The sequence below is a fragment of the Hyaena hyaena genome, unplaced genomic scaffold, assembly GCF_003009895.1.
Source record: "Hyaena hyaena isolate Hyena2069 unplaced genomic scaffold, ASM300989v1 scaffold_236, whole genome shotgun sequence".
In the NCBI taxonomy this organism is placed as follows: domain Eukaryota; kingdom Metazoa; phylum Chordata; class Mammalia; order Carnivora; family Hyaenidae; genus Hyaena; species Hyaena hyaena.
Window position 1 is genome coordinate 629,954 of NW_024080868.1, and position 19,473 is coordinate 649,426.

A 19,473-nucleotide genomic window follows, 5' to 3' on the forward strand; every position below is an offset into this window, starting at 1 on the left:
AAAACCATTCAGTCAATAGGTTTCATTACAGTTATTAAGGAAAAAAAAATCCCTACAATTAAGGTTTCTCAAATTCCTTTAAAAATCACTTAGGTCACAGACAAATGAGTTATTATATGGGTCTGCAATGATTTGTGTTTGCCTGATTGTAACTGGTGATGCATATTTATTATTTATACAGAAATTAAAATTCAGGTGAATTATGTTTGCCTCTCCCAAATGAAAGGTACTGTTTTTATGAGACAAAGACAGTGAGTGGGAAATCAGGAGCTTAAATCTTTGAAAGATTTTTAAAGATAGTATCATTTTGGCTCAATTTTCTCCCACAGTGCTTTTATGAGCCAGGCTAAGTGAGATACAAAAGACTTTTTCTATATGATATTCATTTCTCAAACTCAGGATAGTAGCTCCTGTAAACATAATCTTTCCACAGTTTGAGCTGATGTTTTCACTGTGATGGTTCTCAATGACAAAGCTTATTTAAATATCCTTTACTATCAAAGAGTTTTTATACAAACGAGGTTAATTCACAACACAGTAGCTCTATGTGACATGTACTTTGGAGCAACAGCTCCAAACAGTTAAATACTTACAGAGGCTTGTGATGAACTGAAAGAATCTTTAGAGAAAGGGTTCTCAAATGCATTGTCAGCAGATTTGGTAATTGGCAGGGAACCCTGTCTGGGAGTTGGCTTTGGTGGTTCTAGAAGGCAAAAAAGGCCAAGTAGTCAGTAGACAAGCTCTCCCCAAATATAGGCAAAAGTCCCCCAGTCAGGCTTATCTTAGAAACTAAGTTCCATACATTTGAAATTCACATGATGGAACAAAAACCACCACCAAATAGGAAGACTCCCAGTGATTATTACAGGCAAAATAATCAGAAGAGGGGGCCATGCATGTTTACCTGAAGCGGAAGAGATTCAGAATTCCCTCACTTAAGGCTGTGGAGTATGGTTGAGGCTCTGTTTTACAGCCTTCCAGGTGCCACAACCCACTGAATTTCAATAGCTCTTGGCAGCCCTTTTAGGAATTGTCACAAGAGGGCAGCATTGGGCCAGCCCTTAAAAAGAGCTAAGGCAAACCATTCTCTCCATAAAGTTAACTGGTCAAGTTGTCTCCATAACACTGATGACCAAAGAAAGCAAGAGTAAGGCTCTTAGTGTGTGGGGGAGGGTTCTTCTAAGGGACTCTCTGGACCTATATGACAGTGGAAATGCTTGTTGGTACAGTAGACAAAGAAGTGGGTAGCTTACCATTGATTTTTTTCAACAGTTGATTAGCATCGAAGTCATCATGGTCTGCATTCTCCTGAGGAATGCCTACTTTGCTGTTGAAATAACTGGAGAAGGCACTTGAAGTCCCAGAGGAAGTCTGCTCTCCCTTCCTTGCAGGCACAGCAGGTGGCTGCCGAAGTTGGAAGTCCTTAAACATTTCTTTCACTTCTTTGACTTCTTTATCCCCAAGTGGGTCCAAGGCAGTGAAGGCATCACTGGAGATGTCCTTTGGAGGGCCAGTTCTGGGAGGTGGTTGAGGAGGAGTGACCAGGAGAGAGGAGAGCATAGGAGGAGACTGAGCAGACATAGCAGAAGCTGGAAAAATATTGCTCTGGAAAGGGTTCCCCAGAGGGCTTGTTGATGACCAGGTATTGGGTGACACAGAAGCTGATGGGCCCCAAACAACAGGGGCTGGAGGGGAAGTTGAGGCTGCAAAGGATGAAGGCTGGTTCCAACCTGGAACACCTGGGCTTGTGGTAAAAACAACTGGCTGACTGAATCCTGAAGGCTGACCGCTCATCATGGCTCCCGGGACCACAGACGTGGGCTGATTGAAGACTAAAGATGTTGGGTTCCATGGTCCTGCCTGAGGGGGGCTAACTGGTATACCACCTGAAGAAAGCAGGAGAAAGAAAGGACTTATTAGGACACATACTTGAAGACAATTCTTGAGTTTCAGAAAGCACAACTCTCTGGGGGGCATTTACAGGGCATCTACGCGGCAAACACCTTTCTTAAGCCTTAAAGCTGACATGGAAATAAAGGCCCCAAGAGATAAGATTACTCTACAGATTAAGTAGCTAATGCAAGATAGCTGGTAAGCAAATATTGGTTGCATTTTGAAGCCCTTTCTTTCTACCACAGCTTTTTAAACTTTTCTCATTATAAGAGTAATACAATCCATAAGGACTTAGTCATCAAAAAATGAGTGCTTATCATACTGATACATTTCAAACAGCTTGGACACAGCCTGTCAATAGCATGAATGTTATTTGTTGAGTGAATACAGTTATATAAACAAACCATGCTGATTATGAACTAGTTAATTAAAATAATCCATTGGGTACTCTGAGTCACTGATTTGATCTTTTCATTTGGCAGCCAGCTCCTGTCTGGAGTCTTATGGAAACCAGCTATCACTCATGTATATTAGGCCTCAACATGCTTGCAATCCTGAAGAAACCATCTCAGTTTCCTTGCTTTTAAATGCTGCCAAGGTTGACACAGCTATATAAAAGGATGATAAAATTTGGTTGATGCCAAGACAGTTTAAGACTCTTATACATATAAATGGAGGAAAGGCTGGTTATCTTGGGAAAGCTGTTTCAAATAAAAGTGTTTCCTGCCATGTGTCACTCACTAAACCTTCCCAGAAGTCAGAACAGAATACTTAAAAGAAGGAGGGAGGGAGAGAAGACAACATGAAGCAAAACAAAACAAAATATCCCCTAAAAAACAACAACAACAACAGCAACAACAAACCCTATACCTTCGGAGGTAACTAATTGCCTGTGTCCAGGCATCTAATCCTTGGGGAGGAATGACTCCTTCTCTAGCGTCTTCGCCATGTGGATTAAGACCTGGTGAAATTATTAAAATACAGCTCTCTGCAATATCTTCCCCCTCTTCTGGAGAAACTGATTCCCTACATCTTGTTGTAATATGTAGGGCATTTTCTCTCCTGTCTCTTCCCAAGGATATTAATGCCCCAGTTAAACTGCCACCACAAACAAAAAATCTAAATTCAGCCTCATACCTGTATGTGAATGATGCTCTGCTCTCAAAATCTACTAGCTTTGAGCTCTGGAGTAGAGTATTCTTTAGTTATGAAAGTTTTCTAACTAAACTAAGAAAAGGCCTCCAAACTCCTAACTTGGGTTAGGAATGTTTTTGTTTCTAGAGTGAGAAATATTTTGAAACTGATGTTCAGGGGCTGATGTAACAAGCAAGATATTCTATCCTGAACTTTCTTAGTATTGGAGATTGATGTTACTTGACTCAACTGTATCATCATGAGTGCTGGCCATCTGGCTCTGAAGTTTGTATGGTATGCCCAGACAGTGGTAGGTTTCAGAAAAAGCCATCTTACTAAATTAACATGCTTATGTTTTAGGTTAGGGAACTGGGTACAAGAATATTATCAAAATTGGGAAGCTCACAGGGTGTAACAATACAGACTAAAATCCAGTGAGACTAAAATCCAGTTATACCATCTCCAAATCCATCACCCTATTCTTCTGTTCTGCCTCCTTGGCATTGAGGGACAGGACTATTTTTTTTAATGGAAATTAATTCAAATACTCATTTTGTGGCTATAGAAATTAGACTTCATTTACACTAAAGAACATACAAATTGGGTAGCATTTTATCATTTTTCATGTTTGGAGGACTTTCTTCTCCTCAGTAAAGTGTGTGGCTTTAGTCATAGATGGCATTAGCGGGAGTGGAGGTGGTTAAAGAGAAAAATATTGTATTTGCCAGGAATTAAAGGCTTTCCCAGTCTATGTGAATGCCAGCCTTCATTCCCATGTGGTAGATTCCATGCATTGTGTTTCCAAGACAGTTAAGGCTCTGCTGGAGAAAAGTGGAGGCAAGAGGTAAGGAAAAAGAGTGTGGGTATAAGAAGTTAATTTTATTACCTTCTGATGCTAGATTAAAACGCAGGGTGGCTAGTCAAAGCTGAAGGCTCAGCTTTCTACAACACCCTCTCCCCACCCCCAGCTCTCCAGAAGAGACAGTCCCCCAGCTGGGTCTAGCGGAAGCCAGACCTACAACCTTCCATGGTTTGGCTGAGGATCCCTGCGAAGGGACAGGGGCTACACTGTAGAGCTCAGTCTGAGTCCCATGTCCAAACTTGGAAGAATCATCAGTATTCTGCAGTTGTATACCCCACGGCCTCAACAAGGGCACCTAGCCAAAAAGCTTCACTTCGTCTGAATAAATTAACAGTTATAGGGTCCAGCTGTATTTTCGAGCTGACTTGTTAAATATTGGCTGTAAAAATTCTTCAGGGCATTGATATTAGCCTGCAAAGCTCTGTGATGGGATCTAGTCGCAGGCAGTGGTGCTTTTCTATGGGGAAAAGCACCAGCCAGCTCCACTTGGGGGACAGGAAAAGGAGCAATGCCAAAAAGGGGGCACCCCCAAGAGCCATCGAGTTTTGCGGGAGAGTCTTGATGGAATAAGTGCAAGCAGAGACTTGTAGCAAGTTGGTTTCTCACACCCACACTGACTTCAGCCACTCAGCAGTTGGTAACAACCCCCTCTTGCCACCATACTCCAGATATGATGAAACACATTTAATGTGACAAAATGGGAATATTTTCCTTTTCAAGAAAGCAGCAGAAGAAACAACAACAACAAAATAGGGTCCTGATAACTGACTCTGTAGGAGGCAGAGACAACCAAGGGCCCTGGTCAAATACTACAAAATGGGGAAGAGAGTCCCTCTTCATCCATAGTTCCCCAACCTCCTCCCAAGACAGAGTCTGTTTGGAACTTGTGGGGGTGCCAAGAAGCAGAAAATCAAAGAGACTCCCCAGCAGGACAGCAAAGGCTATTGTTTGGGTCTCTGAAGACGGTACCACGGAGGCAGAAAAGAACTGGAGGCTGTGGGCAAAGAACGGCAAGACCGGTCCTCAGCCAAGTGGCCTCTCCCAGTGTCTTGCTTCAGAGTGGCTCAGAGGCTCACATTTATGAAGGAGCCCCAGCACATCCTGGGCATCTGATAACATCCCATCTCTTCCCTTATCTCTGTGTTCTTTCCAGCTTCAGCTTTCTAGCACTTGCCTTCTAACTCTATTAAGTCACTCAGTGAGTCAAAATATGGACAAGGAGCAGCTAAGGCTTAAGTATTCAGAGACTGTCTCATACACACTGTATGCCCAGGAACAGAGCTGGGCTAAGACCATGAGACTTTCATTCTATGCCTTACTCTTGCGTTGGACTTAACCTCTATCCGTCTCGGGGGTAAGGATATCGCATCCAAGAAGCACATCAGTTTAAGAGGAGCTAGGGCTTTGATCTTGTAATGGCAAATTACATGGCAGACATTCGTGTCACCAGTTTTTCTGAACCAGATCATAGACAAGACTCTCTCAGCTCTACGTTTCTCCAATGAAGCTGGATGAGCTTCAGAATCCCTTATAGATGTCTTCTGTAAGCCATTGCCACTCGGCTCAGGTAAGTGCAATATTGATCATGGATTTCTTCTCACATGCCAACTCCAGGAGCCAAACTTCAGTTACAGTTCAAGAGTACCAAATGGGGGCAGGTACAGAGGTAAAAATGGGTGAAAGTCTCCTCCGGATGCTTGGCTCTTATGTCCCTGGAACCTCGATGGATCTGAAGTTCCTTCCCCCGTGCATTATAATCTGATGAGTGAAAGCAAGAGCAAATCTAAGTCGATCTCTAGGCACCTACCTAGACTCGCAAGGGACCCCAATGGGGCAGAAGCATTTGTTTGGAAGAGATCCAGAGGGTTGGTCTGTAGGGTTGCAGATTGTTTTGTAGGTGATGTCTGACCTGGAGGTTCTGAGACGGGAGGGGTAAAGATGTCTGATGCAAGCAAGTCCTTTGCTGGAGACTGATAGGGCAGAGAGGGAGACACAAGAGTTACTCAGTAACAGCGAGACAGCTTTATTCTCTTATTCTATTCCCTCAAATTTAGGAACCACAAAAAGAAAAGCTTTTCCTTTTACTGATAAACTACTACAAAAAGCCAACCACCCTCCATCCCCCACCCCGAAAAAGACAGATCCCTGCAATGGACAGGATATTGGGTCTTGGTGACTGATATAAAGAGGACTCTCAAGGTTAAATCTATTTTACTCTTTTACACATTTGTATCTGTCTGGTCTCCTTGTCAGCTAAAAGCTTAAAGCTGGGGAAGAAAGGGCAACTATAAATAAATAAGTAACCAACTTTTTTTTTTTATTATTCTACTAGATTTAAATCAGTCTGCATAAAGATGATACTGCAGTCCAATTATTAGGCTAGCCTGCACATTCCAGTGAGATTTTTAAAGAGATACTTACAGAAGCCACATTTTAAATTGCTTTTGAATGAAGTGATACTAACTAGGAAATATATAAATCTTTTAAAACCATGGATTATTCAGTCAGCATTGAATAGAGGAGGCAAACTCCAGAATTTTCCACCACCACCTTGGATATTAATGCAATACGAGGGGTGGGGGGGGGCATGTGTTAGTGTGGGGAAGGTACACAAGGAATCACAAGAACCCTTGCCCTCCCCTTCCAGAACGTGATGATCAAACTTACCAGAGGTACAGAAGCATAGCAGCATTAAAAATGGAAAAACTTGTGTTTAGTTAATAATAAGTGACAAGACATGCAAACGGAAAGCAGGGTGTGAAAACACTGGTGAGCCAGCTCAGATAGCGTGGCGATTAGAGGAGGAAGGTATTCCTGGAGAAAGATGTGCCTTATCCCACCTTCTATCTTACAGCCACACAGGAAACTACAATAGCAGCAGGTAAGAGAGCTTGCATCACACCACCCTTTGGTACCGAACATGCATTCTGCCAATGGATATGTGGAGAAGACAATTCACCTTAGCAGTCCTTCTGCCTCGTCCTGGTTTGGTACTTTGTGGAGGTGGGATAATGGCTATGGAGTCATGTGGTGAGGACTGGACAGAGCTTTCCAAGTCCTGCTTTACGCCATTCGGTACGGATAGTCCTTTGGGAGGGCTTCCCGCAAAAGGGTTCGGGGAGGATTTGATATGGAAGCCGTTCTGTTCTCTTTCAGATACCCCATTTTGAGTTCTCACTGCTGGCTGTGTTTGCGTACTTGAAAAGGGCCACGGGCCTGCCTGAGCTTCCTGTTTGCCAGTCCGGTTAGAGATTTGGTCAAACTGCTGACCAAAGTAATCAGCATCCCCATTCAGGGGCCCGTTACTCAGTGGAGTAGACACGCTACTCAAATTCTCTTTCTTCTGATCTGAAGATTTGAGAGAATCAAACGAAGAGGGTGTCGATTGGTCTGGCTGTGCAAAAGGATCGTCACGGAAAGGATCAGGGTTAGGGGTGGGAAAGAAGTTGAGATTGGCAGAAAAGGCATTTTCAGGCAAGAAAGCTGCCTGAGGCTTTGGTCGAGGAAGAGAGCAGGAGGTAATGCCATTTGTTAAGAATGGATTTTCTCTTAAAGAATTTTGATTGGTGTCGATTTCAGAGTTTAGATCCACTAACAGGATATCTTTGCTTTCCTATCACATTTGGGAAGAAAAAAAAAAGAGAGAAAAGAAAGTGTTAGTCCATGTTGTGACTTCAAATGAGAAAGCTATATAAAATGATCAGGGTTATCCAAAATGCCATTAAAGTTTGGTCTTGACAGATGGTTGACCATTATCTCCTCCCATCACCTCCCTGAGTACCTTCTTTACTAGTGGTGAAAAATGTCTTCCCTGGCCCTCCCTACCCCTTAACCCTTTCTTTAGGTCTCAATTTTGCTGGCCCTTCATTAAGTGAAATTATATTGTTGTTTGCTCTAGTCATGTGTCTCTCACCCTTACAGACTGGCTAGGTTCATGAACAGCATTGTTCTAATCCCTGCCTTTGCAAGTCTTAAAGGGAACCAATTACAGTCACTGTAAGCAATTATCTGAGGATATTGAGCTTAAAAGTAAGAAAACACCTCTGAAACCTAAGTCAGCTTCCCCATCTGATGCACAGTCCCGTCCCATCTCATCTATTCTACACGCAGAGTCACGTAACAGTGTCTCTCTAAATGAACAAATTCATTGCCTAATATTTTATAGTTTTGGTTGTACTAAAGTTGAAGGTCAAATATATTTCCCTATAATTGGTCTTTCCTCTAGAGGGCAAAAACAGATTTTCCCATCACATCACATGGCATGGCAGGTATGCCTCTTGAAATATGTAAGGATCCTTCTGAAGGTGCTAGTCAAGTTGGATCTCTCATTCTCATCATCCTAATCTCCTCTGGACACATCCTTTTGTCTGTGTCCTTCTAGAAAGAAGAAAGTGATACTCAAAATAGTGATATATAACAACATATCACATTAACTTCTTGCATTTGTGCATTTGTTTTATAATACAGCTTAGAGTTACCCAGGTTGTGACAGTAATCTCAACTATTGGGTGGATAAATTCAACTAATCTTTAATTTATGTACAATCTAATATTTAATTCATGTATAGGATGGAGATTTGGGCTTAGAGTTAATTTGAAAAACATACCAAATACCTAACTCTACAAATTATATTCCCTGTCTATCATTTTTCTGGTATATTAATTACTTGTGTTCCCAACTGTTAGATAAGATATGCTTTTCAAAATGAAAGCAGCAAATTTGAGATATCTGACATGTCTTTATTCAGGTCAGTGACATAACTAATTAGGGTTCACCCTGGGACAGGACTGTCAAACTGACACACCTTCCTTCTGACCAACTTTGATCCATTAGCTATTCATCTATGCTGGCTGCAGAAGAATATAAACAATAAACAATGCCTAGCTGAGATGGAAGTTAGAGGTCCAGCATCACCCCAGTGCTGGGTATTTTTGATCCCCGGGACAAAACAACCTCAAGGGAATATGAAATTCTCAAACTAGTAGTAAGTAAAAAAGGGCCCTGAATTGGCCTCCTTGTCTTTAAAAGAACATATTTTTAGAAGTCTAGGTCCTCAATCAGGTCTAATTGGTATTCTATTTTTTGGCTTCCTTTACTGTTAGGTATAAAAACACAATTTTTAAAAGCCAGTTTTTCTCTTCATAACCATAAGAATTTGTCAGAAGAAAGAGCTTATAATTTAAAAAAAAATTTTAATCAAAGAAATGGATTAGAAGATCTCTTAATGTAAGGATCTTTAGCAATCAAAAGATAGGACAAAATGTATTACAAAAGTTTTTGATTTCAATATTTATTCATTTATGATGAGCCACCTCTGGGTTAGAACAGTTGGGTGTTCACAGCTGGTAGGGTTCTCCTTTTCAAATACTTCAGAAGAAGTTCTTAGGACACCAAACAGGAGCCACAATGTTAGACTTCTGAATAGTCACCCTATAAGTAAAATGTATAAGGCTCTCCTCAGGTTGGGCTTGTTGTTAACCCAGGATTAAGAATCTAGTTCATAGACCACAATGGAATGATGTAAGACTCCTCATCCACCCCCTAGGTCAGAACTTCATTAATCCTTTGTTGGATTGTCAACATTGCAACCACTGGGTCATCATCTGAGCACCTGAGAAACAAGCACTGGTAACATGAACATGAAATGAAGTCCCTGTTCTTAAGAAGCTCCAGTAAAAGGAGGAAGCAGGCAACGAAAAAGGTTTGTGTACAAAGGCAGATCTTCTACACTGAGTTCCATAGCCTAGCTTTCTCCAAGTGGCTAATCTCTCCCAACCATTCTGGTCTGCCCAATCCCCCTGGATTTCTCTGCTCAAAGCTTTCAATGGTTTCTTTCTAGTCCCTATGTTAAAATAAGCTTCATTAGCCAGCCTTTCAAAATGACCTGCAATAGAACCCAGTTTATTTTTAGCCTAACTACTCTCTATTTTCCCACTTCAAAGACCTCAAGTTCAGATTCTTTCCAAAGCCTTTTTTCATTGATTTTTCTATTTCATCTTCACCTGCCCACCCATGGCTTCTTATGTATGCATGACACTGTGCTTTGTGCTCTGATTCCATCCCTGTACCAGACTTAACCTACTTCGGGTGGGACATACCTTATGTTCTTCTCATAACTGTGTTTTTGAATGGCCATTTTTAAAGTTTGAGAGTATGTCATTTTGTTTTTCTTTTCTTTTTCTTTTAAGTGGCAGTACAGAAGAATATCGTTCAGTTAATTTCCAATAAAAATATATTCTAAGGGATGCCACTTAGTTTGCAACATGAGTTATTTGCAAAGCATGAAACTATTCTGTATAAATGTTGGGGGTGGGGCAGGTGGGTCAGGGAACCACTAATAAAGTCCCAGTAATTTAGATTTCTTCTCTTCATCTCTTCCAGAGCAACTGTTGTAAGATTATGAACATTTTTAAACATTTTGGTTTTATCAAATAGAGATAAATCTATTTTGCGACCTAGGAATATGGAATTAATATGTAAGACCATATCGGCAAAATCCACTCAGCACATAATAAGTTCTGTTAGCATTCTCTTTCTTAATCAGATACCATCTACTTTCATGATATTTGTTACTTTAAATTATTTTTAGTTTAACTAAAACTTGCATTTTTTTATTTAAACCAAAACTCTTAGAATGCATTAAGTCTAATATAAATAAAACTCAGGATCACTCATGTTGTTTTTCATTTCCTCTTTCAAAACTTTCTAGAAGTCTATAGAAGAAGATGAAATAGTCAGTGCTCCCTTGCCAATCCCACTGGAATTCTACTTCATAGTCTGAGGGCTTTGATCTCTGTCAATATACTTGTTTGCATGTCAGTTACACTTGGAAAGTAGATCGTTCAGATATCAATTTTCTTTGGGAAGGGGGTACAATAGGGGAGGGTGCGAAATTGTGTTGGAACCAAAGGGAACTCAGAGCTATGATGGACATTTCAGGATCATTTAATCTTTTATTTCAAAAAGTTCGTGAAGAATAAAATTTCCATAGACATGTGAGTTAGAATTCACTGCTGAAAAGAACATTAAACAGGATTGTTCTCTATTGGAGGCTTTTTAGGTCCTCATTAAAATGCTGTTTTGCATCGTGAATGTCACAGGGTTGGGGACAGAGAAGAGCCTATGCAGCCCCTGCTCCTTTCATCCCAGTGGGCCTGGCCAGATGTGAATGTGCGGGGCTGGCATTCCCTGCAATACTCTGGCAAGTGTGACATACCCAGTCCTTGATCTGCTGTTGCTTTAATTCTTTTTTTGGTCATGTGGACTTGCTTGGTAATTCCCTGATGTAACATACTCTGAGACAGACATTCTTCTCATTATTCTAGACTGATGCTCTTTTTGTCTGGTTACAGCCTTATCATCTTTTATATTCAAGCCTAGAAACTCATTTACTCTGAGGCATTATATGAACCTCTAAACTAGATAAATGCCCTGTAATTAACATCAATTAATAAGCTTTGTGATTAGTTTTAATGATAGACGCCCCATTTGACAGTAAACTCCATGATCTCGTTGACATTGTACATTTTACTCACTCCTGCACCCTGCAAATCTCAGGTACTCAAGAAACTGTTAAAAAATAATAGCTATAAGAAGTCATCCAAAATTACATGGGTTGTTTAACTTGAGTCCTGTTTTGGAAAGTATGAGACTTGTGCGTAGGCCTTGAATCTAGACCTCTTTCTTGGGTAAGTGAGTTTTTTTCTACATCACCATTTCCTTATCTATGAAGGAAAATATTGCTCTGTTCTCACATAGTTGTTATGGATCAGTCAATATTAAGAAGACTTGATATACTAGAGTGTCCTGCATAGAATGAACAACGTTTTTAAACAAAAACAGGCCTTGGTTAAACATAACTGAACATCTTATATTTTTTAAGTGTTACTTCACACAAAACTTATGCTGCTAAATCACAATAGAAAGAATAGAAAAATATTGAAGAAAGCCAAGTGGCTTTACAATTAATCATCTAGCAAACACTTCCTTCAAGTAGACTTATGCCAAGGATTATTATTCAACTCCTCTTCTGATCATAAATAATACCAGAAAGGATTGCGTTGCCTATCCTATTGCTCAAATCTAACCTCCAAGCAAAATTAATATATCTGAATTAGTGTTGACAGGTTCCCATGGTAACTTAAGATGCAAATTGGTTCTACTAGCCATTTATACATTATGCAGAAAAATCAGCAGTCGCCTTCCAAGTTTTGAGATGCTCAAGATTTCTGGTTAATTGCCAATTTGAGTTATAGATGCCATTTCCATTACATTGCAAATTTAAAAACAGACACTTACTGTTGGACTATTTAGGTCAGGAGGTGTAGACATGTCCCCAAACAAATCCATCTGGTCAACACCCTTGAAAAAGTATTTGGATTAGATTCAGATGTGTCTACTAAAAAATATTACTTTGTATATTGTTGTAATTGTTTCCTAAACTAAGGTTTAGGAAAATCGTTGTCACAATTTGATTTTCATTTAACTAATACAGATTTGATATTAGGCTACTTAGGTCTGGAAGTGTAGACATGTTCCCAAACAAATCCATCTGGTGCACACTTTTTAAAAAGTTTTTGGATTAGATTCAAATGTGTCTACTAAAAAGATTACTTTGTATTTTGATATAAATGTTATATTAATGTTTAGGGAAATGGTTGTCATAACAGGACTTTCATACATATTCAGTGCAGATTTGGTATTAGCAACATCTATAGGAAGTAAACTTATGTTCAGATAAATAAGACTCATAAAAAATCACATACATACCAATTTCAGTTTGTTAGATTGGTCATCAAGGGTCAGTAGGGTCTCACTCCCATTCTGAAAAGATGGCAAATGTTTAAGAGTGACTTTTCTTACAGAATTTAATTTCTTAGTGTATTGGCTTGCTAAGCAGTTATGATTTTGGTATTGATCATTCAATGGTACATCTTCTATGGCCAGAGAAATCATGAACACATAGTCATAAGCTAGGAGGGGAGCATGGTTGGACAGGTAGCAAACAAGGACTTATACACATCACATGTGCAATTCACATGAAGTAAAGATGCAGGTTTACCTCTACTGCTTTGTTGGCTTCTTCCATCTAAAAAGAAAGACACAAATTCAGTGATCTTAGTAATTATAGTTAAAGAAAGTTAAATTAGGTGTGTGTGTATATATATATACCTATGGGTTCACTGGCACAGGGCAAGAGTGAGTCTTGCATATTATTTCTGCCCTACATTTCCCTACCCTTTTCATATCAATACTAGATTTGAATACAGTTTCTGAGCTTAAATTTGGTTGACCTGTATAGTCCTTAGAACCAATGTGAAGCATGTGCAGACAGATAACAAAAGCTAGAGACAGAAAATCATGTTTCTAACTATAACATCCATCCATTGCTGTATTGGGAAATACAGACAATACATTTCTATACTTTGAAGATCCACAAAGAAGTCAACTCTGCAGACATGCCATATGTTTACTTAACGTTCAAACACAGTCCTGGAGATAGTCTTAAGTGTAATAAAGTCAATATTGGGTAACACTTGCCTTTTTCTTTTCTTCTTCCTTTTTCTTTACATTATAGATAACTTGAAAGAGGTCTTTAAGATCAACAACTAATGGCTCAGCCTAAAGCAAGAAAAAGCATTTTTTATGAATATTTTAATCTTAGTATTTTCTTCTTTGTCCCCCATCAGTTCTGATTAGTACTGTTTTATTCCTTTCTCATAAAGCTCCTTACTTTCCTCCCATGGTTTAGTGGGGGATCACCACTACCCCAACCCCCACCACAGATACATACAGGACAGCAGAGTTAATAAGTATTTAAACAAAGCAAGAAGGATCATGATAGTTTTCCAGCTAGTTCAAGATTTTTGGGAATAAATCACTATTGTTTTGAAATCAACATTGACCTCACAATAGAGTCCATCCTAACAATCCTTGTCCATACAAAATATGGGTTTCAATGACATTTAAAAATGATTCCTGGGGCATCTGGGTGGCTCAGTCGGTTCACTGTAAGACTCTTGATTTCAGTGCAGGTTCATGAGTTTGAGCCCCACGTTGGGCTGGCAGCACAGAGCCTGCTTGGGATTCTCTGTATCTCTTTCTCTCTCTCTCTCTCAAAATAAATAAACAAACATTAAAAATAATCCCTAAGACCTTTAAAGATAGTCATCTTCTTCTGAGTCACTGTTTAGTCCTCCTACATCTAACTGTCTCTAGCAAGCTCTCTAGTTGAGTGACAGACACTCTATAATCAACCAAGGACACGCCCCCTCCAGGTATATCTCCAGGCTTGGAGCTTACTTGTTGTCCTGTTTTTATGGCAAAAAACTGATGCTGGCCTTCTCCTCCACACACATAACCAAATGCCCGGTTGTCTGTCACGTCACGGGCAATGAAAGAGATTTTATTTACTGGGTGTTCATGCTCTATTACCTGAAAAATAAACAAAAATGATTTATTGATCAAACTAGAATCTATTTATATGGTAGTACAATGAAGCATCAGGTATTTAGGCATATATAAAAAAAGCCAAAACATTTGAAGAAAGTTTTGCCTCTGGTTGAAGGTTAGAGCTACATTTATTCTTGTTAGTAAGGGCTCCAAAAGGACCAAAGAGTAGAAAACAAAAGTGGGGAAAGCACTTAGAATATTGATACTTGATTGTCTCCATCCCAAAGGTGTGATGTTACATAGCAAGAAAGGATTGCGGATTGGATTAGGATACCAAGAATTTCTAAAGCAAAGATGGGACATTTCACTGCTAAACCATCCAAGTGGGTTGACTTTCCCAACTCAAAGTCAAACTCAGGTGAACAACATAACTAAGCTAGTTATGGGATCCTTTGACAATGGTTCTGAGTGGCCAGACAATCATCTGAAGTACCATTGGAACAATTATCCCCAGAACATTCTGGAAGTTACCAAATGCTGGTATCAAGTTTTCCCCACATTCACATCACTATCCAGGAGTTACATGGGCACAGCGTTTATTGGTTTAGTAGTGCCTTTCTGTTTATTCCCTCCGTCACTCTGTTCCCCTTTTTTCTTGATCCTTTCAAACAAATAGCAGGGCTCAACCTTTCAGGAATATTTGTAGGTGGTCATAATATATCTTAGTTTTTGCTTCCAAATGCCTAAGGCCACCAAAACATATATGTTGGATATCTTAGAAGGTTTGAGGAACAAGAGAGTGCTTGAGGGAAGCACACCATCATTCTCTGATGGGCTTGGGAAAATAAGACTTGAGAGATGAGGGACAATGGAACCAGCAATGCACAGGGACCAGTAGGGTAAGTGAGCAGACACCAGGGTTCCAGGGCTCTATATTTGACCAGCAGATTTTGCATGGTAGATAATGGACATCTCTAGGAAGGGTGGATAATAACTGGAGATCTCCCAGTAGTACCTTAATATAACAGAGTACCTTAACTTACAGCAATGCAAATGAGCTACAAACAACATTTTAAGTAAATAAATCTTATGGTATTATGCTGAGCAGACAAAAAAAAGTCCCTGAGAATGTGAAGTATGACAGTTTTTTGATACGGTTGCAGAAAAAGGAACAAAATAAGTAATACTATCCATATGTGGTCAAACAACAGCAACCATAAAAAAAATGCACAAGGTTATATCTACAGGATGAGAGATTATAACTGCAGATGAGGAGGAAGGGAAAAGAGAGAAGAAAGAAAAGGTAGATGTGTTACAGGTAATATTCCAGCTTCAGGTTAGCCAGTAAGTCTGCAGGTAATCAATACATTAAAACGAGACCCAGGCATAGACCTATGACAGCATCACAAACCAGGAGGTAGGGTTAATCTCGTTCTGTGTACTTAAGGTCCAAAATATGCCAAAGTGATATTTATAGCATATCTGTGTTTATGCTATATCTGTATTTATGGAAGGTCACATCCATTACTGAGAATAAATTTCAAAATAAAGTATCTTGACTCCCCCTCCTACCCTATCTATTTTCTGCTTGTTTACTCTAGAAAACTGGCATCTATTATTTTTTTTCCCCCACAGAATTTTGAAAAGGGAAACAGAGAACTGAGATTTAAGTGTAATTGTTTGTTAGACTCAGCTGGTCAGAAAGGTGTCACTGAAAGTGGATTCTTACCCCAGTTTTCTCATCAATTATTTTTATCCCAGAAAGGGAAATGTTGACCCAGATCCTCTGTTTGTGCTGTCCCTGAGACCGACCAGCTGCCGCCATTCCCTGATGAGATTCGGAAAACAAGAAAAATCTAGTTAAAACTAACCTATGATGCTTTTGATATAAAAACATTTAAAAGATAGCTTTATTTTCAGCTTGGCTTACCGTCTATGAAAGGATTAGGCACCTTTCATAATAGATGGCAGAAGGAAACAGAAGACATTGAGTCAGGACACCATGAGTTAGCTATGTGAACTTGGACAAGTCATTCTAATTCACTGGCTTCAGAACAGTCATTTGTAAAGACAAGACTGAATTAGATCTTCAAAGATGTTCCTTCTAGGTCTTGTCTTATTTAATAATTATTATTTATTTAATTAGTTTCACATAGTGACATTACTAGAATTTAAAAATTAAAAAATCCAAAAGGCTAATACTAAAGAGCCACAGTTTCCAACTAGAGACCTGAAGGTTTTCCAGAATATTTTTAATTTTTTAAAATCTTTATTTATTTTTGAGAGAAAGGATATGAGTGGGGGAGGAACAGAGAGAAGTGGAGACACAGAATCCAAAGCAGGCCCCTGGTTCCGACCTGTCAGCACAGCCAGACGCAGGGCTTGAACACACAAACCGCGAGATCATGACCTGAATCGAAGAAGCAGGACACTTAGGGACGCCTGGGTGGCTCAGTCAGTTGAGCATCCGACTTCGACTCAGGTCATGATCTCACGGTTTGTGGGTTTGAGCCCCGTATCAGGCTCTGTGCTGACGGCTAGCTCAGAGCCTGGAGCCTGTCTTCAGATTCTGTGTCTCCCTCTCTCTCTGACCCTCCCCTGCTCATGCTGTCTCTCTTTCTCTCAAAAATAAATAAATCATTAAGAAAAATTTATTAAAAAAAAAAAGAAGAAGTCGGACGCTTAATCGACTGAACCACCCAGATGCCCCTAAAGATACCCAGAGTCCTGCAATACTTGATTAAGTCAGGTCTTTAGAATAGCATTCAAAATATGCAAACAAACGCAGGACTCCTCATACAATGAGGTACCACGGGATCAATTATGTGATTAGAAATGCTTTTCTTTCAAATAATTGAGACAGAGGTAAATACAAAATTCTAATACAATTTCCTCCTTTGGATGTTTGCTTAAAATAGAGACAAAGCATGCTCTCCCCTTTTACCTTTAGTTTCATCATAGAATCTTGGCTCATTTTATCCCCTCTTGCATCAGGCACATCATCAATGCCAATTAGCTTGGCCTTGTATTTTACACCATCACCTTTGAATCTGGCCAAAAGATACTCATCTGTCTTTTCAGAGCCTGAGGGGAAAAAAGAAATATAGGATAAATTTTATAAATGTCTTTAAATATCATACCCAAGTATGACCAAATATGTTCCAAATCCAAGTAGTATAAATGTTGGTCATATTACAGTTGATCAAATATGCAATATTCTATCTCTATTCTTATTTCCTTTGAGTAAAACCATGTTCTGCAATACTGTATATGGCATTGCGACAGAGAAAAAAATTAAACTCTTAAAGGTGAAAAATGGACTGAACTATGGGAAATTTATGGGAATATATGAGGTGAGACTTGGGGATATCCTTCATCATAATTTTAAAAATATCTTCAAAAACAAGTAAGGAGGATAATGCTTTCTTTAATGAAAGAAAAATAAACCATTGCCCTACTTATTATCATTTTGAACTGTCAGTAAGGCAGAAGAAAATTGTGAGTAAATTCCTTTGAAAATCATTAAGATAATGATCTCATCTTTATAAATTCTTTGGCTTTCTTGAAAAGACTGTTCGGTCTCATTCCCATAGCTAATGTATAATAGTAAAAGGCAAACAAACCACGGCACATTCTCAAACTATGAATCATTAAGGATTCTGGCACTTTCTGGTGGTACTTCAGGTCAAGAGAATAGGGTCTAATAAAATAAAGATCTTGGTTTTTGAAAACAGCTACTTCAGTAAAGCAAAAGTGGTGAATGGGTTCCCGAAAAATAATCAGAGAATAATTGATAGTTGTGTTTATCAACTCAACAAGCAGCTATGTACACTCCCCAGCAAGATCCAAGTTGGTACAGTCACCTGATCGAGACAGATCTTATTCTAAGTGGAGCAAACTAATCTCTTCCAAGGTCTAAGTCTCCTGTTGAGGAGAACTTGACACGAGGCCGAGGTTGAAGTGAGGCAAGGACCATCTCTTGCTTCCTTTACCCCAAACCTCACATTTCCTCAGAGGTAACCAACATGCGCTCCCCTCAGTGGCCTCAAGAGGTTTGCTCCATACCTTTCTTTTTTTCCTTCTTTGATGGTGCTTTTGGTGCAGCCTGTTGGTCAGGCTGACCATTAGTTGTGCTCGTTTCTACTTCGTTAGACATGGCAGGAAGGCAGATGGAAAACTCCAGCACCAGCAGACACTTAATGACACCAGGCGATCCCTAAAGTCTCAAATGAACATAAGCGGCTACAGACACCTGTAGGCAGAGGCGAGAGGCATACTGAGACTGTAATACAGCAAATCCAGACTTTATGCTAATAGGCTTATAATCAGTGATTTATGAGTGTAGTTTTTCAGACTCATTTTGTTCTTTCTAAATAAACAAACACTGAAATCTGAAGAAGAGTGGGTAGGACTGTTTCCTTTGTAGTTTCCAAAGTGGAAAAAGGGTGTTTGCTAGATTTTTCTTTGAGCAACTGATAACTGGCAACATCTAATGATTACCTACCTAAGTAGCTTGTATTGGAATTTGGGCATAAAACTCTAGTATTAAAGGTAGGGATCAAAATGTGTCGCACATAAAAAACTTGGGTTTCATAGCAAAATAGAAATAGAGTGGTGGCTGCGTCTCAGATGATTGCAATTGGCATCTGAAATTGGACACTAATGAATTCTGGCTCTTCAACAACCCATTTAATTCCAAAAGTGGTGTCAAGAATAGAGTTATACATTGTATCTTATTTCTCTTGATAAACATATATTTTTTTACATGTTAGGATTCTGCATATGGTTTCCGGGACTATCTAAGCACTATACTTTAAAAGACAACCATTTTTGACATTAACACTGAAACATATCAGGGGAAGAATGAATTTATGGGATGTCTATTGTGCAATTCATCGAGTGTAAATACTTTTATGCTTTTATTTAGCATTATTATCCTCAAGGCAGTTGTGGTATGAGATCTTATAAAACTTCTTTATGTATCACGGTAGGTAAAACAGAGAAGCTCAGAGTCATTGTAGACACACAGAAGTGAACTAATGTTTCAAGAGGTTTTTTCACCTCTCAGGAGTCAAAGTTTCTACACAGCTTCTGAGAGAGCTAGAGAAAGCTTAACCTTCTACATGGACTGAAGACTAGAGGCAAAACCGAGCCATTCATAGTTTTGTAATCTTGTGAAGACCACCCACGGA

At 39.4% G+C, this 19,473-nt stretch overlaps 1 protein-coding gene across 4 annotated transcripts in view; it reads right to left on the bottom strand.

The window, feature by feature from the left end:
• The window catches only part of DAB2 (DAB adaptor protein 2), a 49,471-nt gene that overhangs the window by 3,634 nt on the left and 26,364 nt on the right, over positions 1–19,473 (bottom strand). For 3 of the 4 annotated variants that reach the window (XM_039244274.1, XM_039244272.1, XM_039244273.1), the window contains 12 exons: positions 18,347–18,533; positions 17,226–17,365; positions 16,011–16,109; positions 14,192–14,323; positions 13,430–13,510; positions 12,951–12,977; positions 12,659–12,712; positions 12,188–12,250; positions 6,849–7,502; positions 5,697–5,859; positions 1,254–1,886; positions 594–703 (listed from right to left, as the gene is read on the bottom strand). In XM_039244274.1, the coding sequence (XP_039100205.1) occupies positions 594–703; positions 1,254–1,886; positions 5,697–5,859; positions 6,849–7,502; positions 12,188–12,250; positions 12,659–12,712; positions 12,951–12,977; positions 13,430–13,510; positions 14,192–14,323; positions 16,011–16,109; positions 17,226–17,365; positions 18,347–18,437 (2,247 nt within the window). In that variant the 5' untranslated portion in view covers positions 18,438–18,533. The remainder of the gene's footprint in view (positions 1–593; positions 704–1,253; positions 1,887–5,696; positions 5,860–6,848; positions 7,503–12,187; positions 12,251–12,658; positions 12,713–12,950; positions 12,978–13,429; positions 13,511–14,191; positions 14,324–16,010; positions 16,110–17,225; positions 17,366–18,346; positions 18,534–19,473) is intronic. The other variant, XM_039244275.1, reaches the window with a different exon arrangement.